This window comes from Neopsephotus bourkii, unplaced genomic scaffold, assembly GCF_033783945.1.
Source record: "Neopsephotus bourkii isolate Nb327-2 ecotype Australia unplaced genomic scaffold, CSIRO-AGI_Nbou_v1 NB_1511, whole genome shotgun sequence".
In the NCBI taxonomy this organism is placed as follows: Eukaryota; Metazoa; Chordata; class Aves; order Psittaciformes; family Psittacidae; genus Neopsephotus; species Neopsephotus bourkii.
The window spans coordinates 5,716,674-5,730,731 of NW_026901987.1; the positions used below are offsets into that span (position 1 = coordinate 5,716,674).

Sequence of the window (14,058 nt, forward strand, 5' to 3'; positions counted from 1 at the left end):
TACATATACACACAGAAATATAAAATAGTACAACTAAGAAGACAGTGATCTATTTTTGCTACTTTGTGATGTATAAGGAAGGTCTAAAAGCATGTTACTGTCTTTGCCCAGGAAATACTAGAAATGTCAAGTCTGGTCTATGCTCTCTTTGCTGGAAGACATATAAAGCCACAGCTAAAAGAGCTTCTTACCCGTTGTTTGAAGTTTAAAGTCTACAACTACAGATGGAAGTCTTTCCCAATTATTTCTCAGCTATTTGAATTAACTGTGTTAGCAATAGCTGAGTTTTAAATAGTCCAAATAAAAAGCAGCCTTCAATTTATCTTTCAAGTGACAAAAGGATTCCTAACAGAACCGATTTCAAACTGAAGGCACAATGGAAGAAAAAAAAAAATCCTTTAGTATGAACAAAACATCAATTTAAACCTCCTTTATACTACCTAAAAAGCAATAGAGAATGAAATCCTTTACACATACATGATTACAAAACCTCTTATTTGATTCATTGATGCTATAGATGTGAAACTGTATTATTTACCAAGTTTACCAGTTCGAAGGCACAATGGCTATCACTTCATCCACATCCCATTCTATTTACAGAGAAAAACAAGGATCATAAAGGAAAAAAAAGGAGATAAATACAGATGCACCCTGAGAAGTGAAATTTCACAACAAAAGCGTTTGTTTTGAAACACTGTTCTTTGTAAACTCACATTATCTGAACCCGTGTTCTCTAAAACAATAATGTTTAATACTCAATTACAAGGAAAAATATTACTTGTAGGAAAAAAAAGTAAAAGCTTAAGTTCCCAGAAAAATAAATCAATCAAACCTGATTGAAATAAATGAGGTCTCATATAGAAGCACACCAAAGCTGACAACTGTCAGTGTGGAAAAAATGTAAATCAAGCTAAAGATCTCTTGACAATGTCCAGTTTTCTGGGAAAAAAAAATAATGGAATGGAATAATCTGGTTGGAAATCCCATAGTGCCATCTGTGTGGAAGAAAAATCAAAAAGCCAACTGTGCATGCCCTTCTTTGGATTTGGAATTCCCAAAAGTTTCTGTAAAATGGAAAAATCTGACAAAAAAGGTCATTCTATGAGATTAGATAAACGTTCTGTAGCTGTTTCATGACATGGTTTATAAAGTATTGGCACCAGCACAAAGAGTTCAAAGCGTTCATTCAGGAGTCACGGAGATTGTCAAATCTTCAGTGATTCGTATCAGTCCTCTAGTAGAAGTCAGTTATTTACTGCATAAACTGAAGTATTCTTTGCCAGTGATCTTCAGTGCAATAATGTTCTTTTGCCAGACAAAATAATGTTATTATTATTCCAGTAGGTAATAAGTGCCATCAATACAAGAATAGTGGAATTAATATCAAATGACAAGCTATATTTCATGGTCCATATCCACCAACGGTGGCTATAAAGATAAAATTCTAAACTCAAGCTGTACATAGCAACATACCGTAGCAGTGGTACTCAAGGAAAAAAAAAAAAAAAAAAAGGAAAAAAAGGAGAAAATCCTCATCCAAGAAAGTGCAAAAGGAAGAAACCTCCAGAATTTGTCCATTGATAGTTTTCTGTCTTCAGAGGCTGAACAGTGCTAAAGAGAGTGTAATAGTACCTTGAGTGATCACCTCTTGGAAAACAAAACCAAACCAAATCCAATGCTAATGTTTGGTGATTATTAAATCACCAAATCACATTGCCCTTGTTTCAAACCCACTATACTATATTTTCACTGCTGTTTTACCTAAGATGCTTGGTTTTACACTTGACAATAGATTTGATGCCAGCGTAATGCATTAGCCTAAGTCTATTTTTCATGGTACTCTGCATGATAACCAGATGTGCCACAAATCAAGTCTTGACCATGACAGAAATTTGAAACAAAAATTGCTCTGTAGTTTTCTACACATTACCAGTTATGACACTAAATACCTGGCTCCAACTTTACATCCAATACCAAGAAGCATCTGGCAATTTTCTCTTTTGCTTCTGCTCTAAGTTCAGGTGGAAGGTTCTTTCATTTATTGGTTGTGTCACTTAGGCTGGACTGTAAAGCATCACATCTATTTCAGGTGAAGGAAAGGAGAAAAATGTATCAGATGCAATTCATTGCCAAAAATCCGAAGACGACAAAGTGTCTTTTCAATCCATTCTTACAATCATAAATAGGTTTTCAAACAACTAACTCTAGGCCAGATCGTAACATCTTATGCTGCAGACCAAGCAAGAATGCTACAGTATCTAGGTATATACAAATACATTTGTATGCACTCATATATACACATACAAAAACTTACACATAAAAAGGAAGCACCCATTTTTTCTTACCGATAAATATTGAAATTCTGCTTCCATCTGGATATAAACAGAATTCATTGTGTGTAACACTCTATAAAGGGACATTTAAGACAATGTTATTAATTTCCTTCTCATTAAAGCCACATAGATGGCTTGTATTTAAAAACATGCAGTGCCACCAATTAATACAGAGTAAAACAATTCTTAGGTGCAATATCAACTCTTTAAGAAACGCACAATTTACTTATATGTATTTTACCCATTTATTTTATTATATTTTTTTAGATAATTAATACTTTCCACTATTTCATAGCAGTTTTATAGTCTTCTTAAAAAAAGTCAGCACAAATTCACAGGAAACAACTCTGTCAAATGAATTTCACAGCAGCTTAAGTAGTGAGTCACTGAGTGAAACTCTTTTTTATGAACACATTAGGAAAGTTGGCATTCAGTTCTAGGACAACTCTATTGTCAATCTGTGAACAGAACGACACATCGAGTAAAGAAAGATCTTTACAAGACTCCAGCAATTTTCTTAAAGATGCAGGGCTTACCATCCTTGTCCCTGTTCAAAAACAAAAAAAGAAACAAAGCAAATTGTAAAGTTAGTGAGAATAACACTTTTTCTTTTTTTTTTTTCTTAAAGCTACTTGATACTGTGTTATGAAAAAATGCTACTGTAACACAATTTTTATTAGGACCTGTGAACCCAGAGGAGGAGAACCATGCCTTACTGGAACATGTGGAAGCTAGGCAGGCTACTCTGGTCAAGTGAACTAAGCCTGGATGACCATAGTGGGATAAAAAAAGCTCTTCCGGCTCTATAATTTATACATCCAACATGACTGCACACACCTGTCAGTAAACACTTCAACTTACACAGCTCCACCTTGAGCTGAACTGCACCCCAAAAAGCTACCCAGCCCAGGATCTTGTCTATGGTCAAGGCCAATATTATTTACAGAAAAATAAGCCAACGAAGAAACAAACAAACAAAACCCCCAACACAACAACAAAAACCCAAAGAAAAAAAACCCAAACCCAACCCCAAACCAAAACCCAACCCCAAAACCAACAATTGCCCCCCATATAAACCTTGAACACACTATTAATTGCAATAACTAAGGGGCAATGAATCACAAATAAGCAGTGAGAGATCACTCCCATTAAACTATTTCCACATCATTTATAATCCTGTGGACATCTTTCTGTTCCCTCAAGGCTGCCTGTTTTTCCTGACTCCTTTGCATCTCTGATGACCCGTTATCTTGTTTCTGCATTAATTTAGTACTTTTAAAATTGGACAACTAGAGCTATACAGTGCACTAAGCACAGAGCCAGTAAGTCTAAAAGAGGTCTTACGGTGTTTTCCCCATTTCTTTCCTAAAATACCTTAAAATTCTCTTTGCCTGTCAGAATGATGCTGAGCAATGAGCTAATGTTTTCCAAAAATTGCCCACAGGATTTCCTTCCTACTAAACAGTAACTAACATAAAGTTCCCTCCCCCTATATTCTTAGTGAATGTTATTTTGCCTCATGCAATAACTTTGCATTTGATGGAATGTTTTCTTCCTGCTTTATCACCTGTTTACTAAGTATCAGATGATAACGCAGGATGAAATCATTCTGTATTTTTTCAGTGTTAAATTCTTCAGTTTAAGATTTTTCTACCCTGAATGGCTGTGCATTACCCTCTGGTAATGCATTATCCACCCCTTTGCCTGGATTACTTATAAGCAGGTCAGTACAGAACCCCAGTGACTACAGTAATGACATAACTTCACTGTTCTTGTCCTCTGTTGTCTTTGAAACACTCATAACCCAGAAGAAGACAGCTAAGTCACAAAAGCAGAAAAACCTTGGCTGAAGCTTTTGAAAATCCCAACCTTTATGGACTGGATCATGATCATGAGGATCTCCAAGGAATTCTAAAAGACTGGAGAGCATAACTACGCTATCGTCACAGGGATGCAGCTCTCCCTCAAAATATCATAATGGCCTTCATTCCACCAACTGACTTCATGGTTGCAACTGGTTTTGACAGAGCAAAAGGTGATCTTACTGTTTTGTTGCTTCTAACCTGCACCTTTTAGAGAAGCTTGTCCCATTTCCGTAACCCTTCATTTCTCTAGCGCTAAGGCTGATTTAAGTGACAGACCACACACCAGAAATAAGATTTCCACAGCTCTGTATTTAAGCTCATTTAGAACGGCTGCATAAATACTATTTAGCCCTAACAATTTATTATTGTTCAATGTATTGATTTGTTCAAAAGCTTTCTGTATTGGCATTCCAATTTAAAGCAGCTTTCCAGGCTAATCTCCTGGAAAGACTGACTCTGATGTAGCAGCCTACTTGATCCTCCTTGCCACGAACCCTAAAGACAGACAACAGTTCTGCTGCAATGGCCTTCCTGATCTGAGTAATCCTTCACATCTGGAGTATCTACCAACCTCAGTAACTCTCCTGTAAACCTCTTTTAACATATCTGAAAATACAGTTCTAGCATTTACCTTTACCAATAGTTCCTTAATATCTCATACTGCCTTACTGTGATTTTGTTTCACTTTTTAAAGTTCATCTTCCTATTTTCCTTCTCTGAACAGGAATTATTTCCAGAAAGATGCCTCTGTTTTTAGTAGTCTCCTGTACAATTCTGTGTAAACAAGGGGGTATCTAACTGTAGTCTTCACTTCTTTTACGACAGGCTCTTAAATTAGTTGCTTTGAGATATCATTTAACATCACCCAAAACCCAATCTTTCCTATCATGCCCACAAATTTTACTTCACCTCCAGGGAGGTAACCAGAGCTTGTCATTATTATTGTGACTTTTAACTCCCTTACCATTACATGATCACCGTCACCACAACTGTCTGGTGGTTGATGTAACAGTCCCTGTGGCCATATACAGAAATTCTGTAATACACTTTCAGTTATTCACTTTGCTTGACCATAAATTTTACCACTGTCCTACCATCAGGATCTGCTCTACCATTCCAAACGAAACTCTAAAAACAACATATTATGCTACTCCTGGGGTTTTTTTACCAAGCCTTAAAATTGCTACTGAATCAGCACCTTCATTTAAAACCAGTCTTATTTACGCATAACAGCTTTTACGCTTCAAGATCCAAATGTGTGTTTCTACAAAAAAATGCCAGATCTAGATGCCTAGTCACAGATTCTTTTTGTGTAGGATGTTCTTCATCCCTTCCTACCTGAACTTCGACAGTTCTCCTACCGTTTCGTCTAAGTTACAAATCCATTAAAGATCTCAGTCTAAGTAGGACATCCTAAATTGCATGTTTTACTGCACCTGTTTCTTTTTTCCTCTTCAGACTTACAATTTTATGTTAGGGAATATCTTTTTTCAAAAAGCTAAAAAGCCCAGCAACCTGGGTGGGGTTTGCTTAGAAACACCACAGGATAGGCAAGCATCATCTGCAGTCATACTTTTATTTACACAATGTACACTTAGCTATGTGGTTTCTTAAAAGCATATTCAAAAGCACTTCTGAAGTGTAATACATGTTTTCCTTTGCTTTTGAAAGACTGACAACATATCCTGCATTATTCTAGAGTTCAGAGGCTTTTGGACCTTTGTTACTTACAACTTCTCTTACATGGACTAATCAAACATTTCTCAGAATAAATACATAACCAGTATATTAAAATCTGTTATTTAATTTTGTTGTTTGGCATAAAGGCACTTCTGAGTAATGATTTGTTTACTAGAATGATTATGTTTATTGCCTGTAAATTATTTCATTTATAGCATATATCAAAGTCTTCAAACTGTAGAGATGTTTAGAAGACCTGTGCATGACGGCTATAAAACATGTTACAGCCCTGATCTATAGGGCAAGGGATATCACTACACATTAAATGATATTTAAGAGTAGAGACTCTAAAAAATATCAAGCACTATCCCCTCAAATGTTCTTACTTTTCCTTTCCTTAGAGCAGCCAGACCAGCCTTTTATTCCTTACATTTTATTCAATCTATTGTCCACAACTCAAATTCAAAATTTTAGCCTTCTACATATTTTCATGTTTGAATTGACTAACTACGTGTTGATGCTCTCAAGATAAAGCTGAAAATTTTGACAGCTGGCAAGGGGGCAGTTGGGTTTTCTGCTGCTCAGGAAGGTGTGGGAGGTGTTGGTATGTAGATAGGAATACATAAATTTTGTGTTAACAAGGGCATCTACTTTTCATTACCCTTTTTGTGCAGGACACAGGCAGTCACGAATTTTGGGCAGTGAGGTTAAGATGACTTATTCTTCACCCTTGACAGCAGCTGGTAGCCCCACAGCAACAGAACAAAGCAGCTGATATAATGTACAAGAAAAGCTTTTGGCACTGCCAATTCAGGTTGTCATCTGACTTGTCACACTGCTCAGTGCTGATCACAGTTTGAAGACTAGTTTTTAACTACAGGTCTAGAGGTGTCCACAACTTTTGATAGCCCTGGATGATGCACTCCATTACCACAAAACTGTCAGATGATCACAGCTGGATCACTCTACGGCAGAGTAGAAACCTGCCATGTCAGTCACTGGAAAAGTTGCGGGCAGAGAAGGAAATGATACCTGTAAGCAGCTTTGTATGTAATGAGTAAAAGAAACCCCAGAACTAAAACTTCAAGAAGCACACCCTCACTTACTCAGTGACATGCATCATGCTTCATCTTCCAAACTGTATCATAATACAGCATAGATCCAACCCATGATTTATTTTTTTTAAACAGAAGTTTACTTTCTGAAGTATGTATTACACACCACAAACACACCTACCATCAAATAATGCTTTATATGAGCCAATAAGTTTGGCAATTTTAATCTTGTATGGAGTGCTCTGATTATGTAACAAGGGAATTGCCAAATGATAATGGTAAAGGACAGACAGGTAGCAAGCCACAGTACCTGAAAACAGCATCCAGGGTATATATAACATTCATTTTGTAATATTTAAATGAAAGGCACAGAGTTCAAAATTTCTATCAGAGGCTTAGACTCTTCCAGTCCTGAAGCTATTGTGATGATAAATAATCTATAATCAAAACAAGAAGTTTGCCCTGACAATTTTTTCAGTTCTAACAACTGCAGAGAAACCAGGCTAGCATTGTCAGCTCTGGTGACTACAGTGCAAGGTATGACATTCTGATCCCTACTTAGTTAAGCATAAAAAACCTCAAGCTTTTAAACAGGTTGCTGAAGCAAAAGAAATTCCCTTATGATGTGCACTGCTAACCTATCAGCAACACTCCTACACCTTTTACAAGGCATGTACAAGCCAGATATTTCTGTACTTTGGAGATGACAAAGGATATAATGAGAGCACCTCTCATTCTTTCACATCACAGAGAAGACCCACTGTTCAAGGTTACTCTTGCAAAGCTAAGCACTGACCTCAGATCTCTAACAGCTTCAGACCTGTTGTCACACTCATTCAAAAGTACAAAAACATATTAAGCATTTCTGTAGCTTACAGTAACAGGATGGCCCTACATCAGCTGCGAAAAGTTAGAGCACATACAGATATTTACCACTTTCTTGGTACTCCTGCACTGTGAGAGACTAGCTCTTTAGATCAGACAACAAAGATTTCTGCACTTACATGGGAACACCTGGCAACTCTGCCTCCAGATGACCTGGTGTGGTTCTACTTGACAACTCTTCCCTTTAACCACAGGCTGTAATGATTCCCGTATTCAGACAAAGAAATGAACACAGTTTCTTTGGTGTTGACAAAAAAGCTAAATAACTCTTCCACACATATTGTATCACGTTGTACTGACTCATTTACAGCAGAAGACAACATTCTTTCCACTCTACCAAGTATTCCCCTGAAGGAAAAATGTGAGGTCTGGAAGACAGATATTAGTTTTTTGGTAACACAGAATCATAGAATAGTTAGGGTTGGAAAGGACCTTAAGATCATCAAGTTCCAACCCCCTGCCATGGGCAGGGACACCCCATACTAAACCATGTCACTCAAGGCTCTGTCCAACCTGGCCTTGAACAGTTTGGGATGGAGCATTCACAACTTCCCTGGGCAATCCATTCCAGTGCCTCACCACCCTCACAGTAAAGAACTTCTTCCTTATATCCAAACTTCCCCTGTTTAAGTTTTAACTCATTACCCCTTCTTTTGGATAGTTTACTTGGACATCCCCCGGAAAGCATTTATCTGAACACAACATGCTGTCTCACTGGGAAAGGTTTACTACAAGTCCACTTGACTCAGGAATATGGGCAAGCACACAGAGAATAGAACAAATTCCTTTTCCACGTTCACGTTTCATTTGTCCACAGAAATGTCAGCAAGACGTCAAACTAAATTCAAACGTGAATTCAAATGCTGAAGAAGCTTGGCAACAAACCTTCACTGCCAGCAGAGAGGCAACAGAAGTAGCAAGACTATCCACAGGATTTAACACAGCCAAACTATTCATTGGGCAGCCTCTGGTGTAATGAAAAGGTCAGACTACTTTGTGGGCAGACACAATGCCGTTGTAACAGAAATGCATGGAAGTGGGTGGTCAGGGCAACATACGTGTTTATGAAAGACTTCATTCACCATGGCGTTTGGAAATGTTTCATGTCTGAAGAGGGAAATGTGATGTTGATAATCTAGCTACAAAGTAAGATTCCTTAGGGATACACAAAAGATATTACCTCCTGTGGACACACACATCAAATCTCTACAATTTGTATTAGGTGGAATTAAGTTTTTAGCTGTTCATCATTTCTTCCCATGCTGGTCAGAAGGCAACTTCCTCAGAGATGAGTAGAAACATATTTCATGATACAAGACTGTACTAGCTACACTGGAATGACAATCTGAAGTCATATGGTAAATTTTTTGTAATGAGAAATGCTGATAGCCTTAAACTTGTTTGAAACATTATTCAACCTGAGGCCTCTCAGTTCTTTACAGCATTGCTCTCAAATGTAATATTTTCATTTAAAGTATTAAAAATTGAAAATACACAATGCAGTTACTTTACTTCCTTTCATTTAAATCTTCCCTTTTCAATTAGTCCTATGAAAATAAGTCAGTAAAAGCACGAAGACATTTCTCCCACACTGATGTCGCAAATATCCCTGCTGTCCTACATTATTTTAAAAAGAAAACCTCACATTCCACCATAAAAAGAATAAATTTAGTATCATGTAAAACTGTATTCTAAGTCCTTACTCAAGAGCCCAAACTGTATTTACATTTCTAAAAATATTTTTAACTATAGAAGCCGTAGAGGATTAGAAATTCAAGGTTTGCTATACCTTTTGCCCCTCATCACCTCCTTCACACCTTACTAGAAAGTGCATTTTAAGTTTTGCTGTTAATTACCTTTTCCTCTTTAATGAGTCAAACTCACTTCTTGGTAAAAGTGACAATGAAATTCAATATTGCTTGATATATCTGTACTGCGTAAAAGCAAAAATCTGTTTATTGACCACAGACTCACGCTATAAATACACTTTGTCATGCTTCAAAGGAATAAAACAGCAAAAGCAGAAAGAAGGTTAAGATATTGCATCTTTTGATAGTCAGAAGAAAAAGACTTCAGTGTAAAAAAATAATGGTCATGAAACTAAAAGCTACTGAAAAAACCCTGCACTTAAATCTCAGTTTAAGCAATTCACACTAAGTAGTCAAATTACACGGTTGGTACAAATACACTGGATTCTGAGTCAGAAATACACTGCAGTGAGTAAAACTTTTTTTTAATTTTAAACCATAATTTTAAGGAATATTTATTTAGAAATATGTCTAGAAGACGGTTTTGTCTTAAGGACTCCTTAACTGCACAAATTCTGAGACACGGTAAGATAAAAAACAGTATTCACACATTTTCTTACCTAATATATCCAGCTGCCGTAAATGCGTACAGTTAGCAGCAAGCTCCTCAATGTCTGTGTCACACACAGACCTGTTGGCCGTAAGAAAGAGCTTTTGCAGGTTTGGGAGTTTACGTGCAAGGTTTGTGAAACAGCCTGTACTGCTCTGTAATGTAGGGCACCAGCCAAGATCAAGTTCTTCCAAAAGCTGGCAGCCTGACGCCAATTCTGCTATTCCACTTTCAGTTATGTTTTTGCATCTCCACAAATCCAGACTCCGAAGCTTTTTGCATTTTGCTCCCATCATGCTTGCTACAAGATCATAGTCTTCAATCTGCAAGGAAAGCAAACAATTTGTCATCTATACCATCTTTCCAGACATACATAGGTGTTTCAAGATTTGCTTGCTAACACACCTACAGATCCGTTTTAAGCATTTGTCATTTCTAAAGAGCTCTGAAAACTATTATTTAGTAGAGGCTTCCTTTTTAAAACAACAAAAATAAAATAAATTTCCTATCAAACCCCAGATATAGGTGCCTTTAATTCACTTAATACTAAGGATCAGTGAAAAGGCAGTGAAAAGGTTTTTTTTCTCTGAACACACCCACCACCCCCCCCTTTTTTTCCACAATTGTTTTTCTTTTAAAAGATGATTAAAACTGATTTTTATGACCATGGGCATTGCAACCATAAGCACATGCAGATTAAAGAATATGCCTCTTTCCATTCTAGGCTGACCAGTTGCTGCATCTTCTGATGGAAATCTTACTGGTTACTTTGGGCAAGCCAAAGGGACTGAAACAAAGGCCAAAACATACAGGCAGAAAAAATGAAATCCACTAGCAAAAACCATAGGATAATAAGGACTGTTGAAAAAACAGTCAACACTGCCTTCCTCTTCTGTCCAAGAGTCAAAGCATGGAAGGCTGAGCCAACTCTCCTTTATCACTTGCTTCTTTGGACAACCCCAAGCACTTATACAGGCTGGACAAACAACGGATTGAGAGCACCCTTGAGGAGAAAGACTTAAGGGTGTTGGTTGACATGAAGCTCAACACAAGCCAGCAGTGTGCACTTGCAGCATGGAAAGCCAACCGTATCCTGGGCTGCATCAAATGAGCATGTCCAACAGGTTAAGTAAGGTGATTCTGCTCCTCGACTCTGCTGCTGTGAGACCCCCTTCCTTCAGCACCACATTCAGCTCTGGAGCCCTCAACATAAGAAGGACATGGATCTGTTGGAGTGAGTCCAGAGGAGGCCATGAAGATGGTCAGAGGGCTGGTGCACCTCTCCTATGAAGACAAGAGAGGCTGAGAGAGTTGGGCTTGTTTAGCCTGGAGAAGGCTCAGGGGTGACCTTATAGCAGCCCTCCAGTACCTAAAGGGGGCCTACACGAAATCTGGAGAGGGACTTTTTACAAGGGCATGTAGGGATAGAACAATGGGGGATGGCTTTAAAATGAAAGAGGGGAGATTTAGATTGGACATTAGGAAGAAATTATTTCCTGTGAGGGTGGTAAGTCACTGACAAAGGTTGCCCAGAGAAGCTGTGACTGCCCCACAGCAGTGTTCAAGGACAGGTTGGATGGGGGCTTTGAGCAACCTGGTATAGTGGAAGGTGTCCCTGCTGTTGTGGTTTAATCCCTAAGAAGGAGAAAAGTGACTGCTACAGCTGAACCCAGGATACCTGCCCATGGCAGGGGGTTGGAACTAGATGATCTTTGATGTCCCTTCCAACCCAAACCGTTCTATGATTCTTGAACTACAAGGAAGATCAGCTAAGTCTCCTCTGCCTGTCGCATGTACAGGCAATACAGCTCAGTTGAGTGCCCTGCGGGAATTGCTGCTGTTCCTGTATTCTCTTTTTAAATCATCAGTGTTCCCAGCAAGTCTATGACAAGTGGCTTTTACTGAAAATATTTATCTTGTGGTACTGTACTGTTAAACTGCTAGAAATGATGATTTGGTCTGAATAAAATAAGTTTTGATTACTATTTTGGAAAGAAAAAGTGATTACGCATATAAAGAATGCCCAAAAGCTTAGGAAGAAGTTGAACAACTGAGAAAGCCTACAAACTGGTTTAGACCTTCTAAACTAGTATATAAGCCTTAAGTATATGGCTAAACTGCATTCATCTTCGACCCTTTAAGAGAGTATAGTAGCAGTCTAGCATTTAATATGTCTTTGTGAAACATAACCCCAGCCTGGGTTCCAAAGCAAGTGTTTGCACACACACACATACAAACCCACAGCCCCCAAGTGGTGTAAGTACTCACCATGACACAGCTGCCCAGGCTGAGGTGCTGCAATTCTGAGCAGAAGTTCAGAATACTAAGCAGGGCTGTTTGCTGCCACGGGGGAACGCATCAGAAGGAAATATGGAAAGTGAAACAAAGAGAAGAGGTCAATTAGACATTAAAGGCTGTCACTGCATATCCTGAAATACAGCTCAAAACTCTGTTACAGACACCACAAATGTCACTTAATGAGTCCCTGGGTATTTTACCCATTGACTGGCTTAAAGCAACGGTAATCGTTACAAACCTTTATGCAAGTCACTTTGGATGTGGTTTTGCATTGCCCTGAAGATACCTATACACTCATGACCTATCTGCTCATTTCCCACAGGAAAGCTGCTGAAGAAGCGTGGCAAGTTCAAACAGGCAAGGCCAGCCCAAAAACACAGAGGGCTGACGACATACCAGAAGAACAGCAGAGGCTCTGACATTCACTGATCAGCTATGGCCTGATAGAACTGCCAATAGAGGTGAACAGCAACAGGACCGAGCTGATGACTTTAATGTCAAAGGAGTCTCCATGCTGACAAGGATGCTGACAACCATTGAGCACTTGTCACTACTAGCATGCAAACTGAAACAGATATAACATGCATTTTACAGTCATGTTCTTGCCATTTTACATGGCCATTCTTTTCAGAAAGTACTGCACACTGCTCAGCCTGAAATTGGACTGGAATATCAGATGCATCTTATGAAAGTACAATGTTGTTCTGTTCCACAACAAAGGAAACTTCGTGAGTTTTTGTGTTTCCAAGACACAGAAAAGACTCTTGTGCATTGTCTGTAGCCATATTTTGCTTTGTAGTTTGAAATACAGTGCAAAAAAGAACACGGTCTTGGATTCAAATCATAAGTAGCTATGCATCATACTTCAATACAGTCATCACTTTGTTAGGACTTTGTAATCTGTATGAGCACGAAATCAGGAGTAAGTTTCACAAAATACTAACAACACAAGTGTGGACTTCTACAGGATGCACAACAGTTTCTAGAAGAAAAAAAAACAAACCCCAAGCGATATACAACGGACAAAATGACCCTTAGCTAATAAGAGGAATTCCTACAAGAACACTATCTAACAGTATTTGTATGCATGGGTAGCATAATTTATGCAGGTTGCTTGGTTTTGTTTTGTTTTTTTAAATATGAATTTACCTGTTTTCAGGAAGTTTACAGTTTAATGCTTTATTTAGTTTCTTCAGTTATATTCTAATGAAACTTGGCAGGAATATGATTCTTTGTCATACCACTGTGAAGATAAATTTGATTCCCTGCACTGAAAGGCTGGCAGACACAAAACAGGGGCATAGTACAGGGTATTCATGGAGACCATTTCAGACATCTAATTTACGTGTCTCCAGGGAACAACGGGGAACACCCAAACCTTAACATCTATGGAACTTCAGCTTCCAACTTGGCCTTTCAAGATATGATTTACCAAAGGCAGCCTAAATGTAGACACTACACATGTATCTTTGCAGAGTCTCATAAAGCCACTGGCCGCTTGTCTGCTTTAGTTTCATTCGTGTTTTTACAGAAAAAGGTAGCTAGGAAATTAAACACAAGCATTAAAAAGTCATTATTAAAGAG

General features: G+C 38.2%; 1 protein-coding gene across 7 annotated transcripts in view; it reads right to left on the reverse strand.

Annotated features, from left to right (window-relative positions):
• Nucleotides 1-2,373: 2,373 nt before the first annotated feature.
• FBXL4 (F-box and leucine rich repeat protein 4) overlaps nt 2,374-14,058 on the reverse strand; it is a 57,035-nt gene continuing 45,350 nt past the window's right edge. For 6 of the 7 annotated variants that reach the window (XM_061369851.1, XM_061369852.1, XM_061369856.1 and 3 more), the window contains exons 7-9: nt 12,445-12,516; nt 10,187-10,499; nt 2,374-2,880 (exon numbers count right to left, since the gene is read on the reverse strand). In XM_061369851.1, coding sequence (XP_061225835.1) covers nt 2,717-2,880; nt 10,187-10,499; nt 12,445-12,516 — 549 coding nt within the window. In that variant the 3' untranslated portion in view covers nt 2,374-2,716. Of the gene's footprint in view, nt 2,881-10,186; nt 10,500-11,264; nt 11,403-12,444; nt 12,517-14,058 lie in introns of those variants that run through there. The other variant, XM_061369858.1, reaches the window with a different exon arrangement.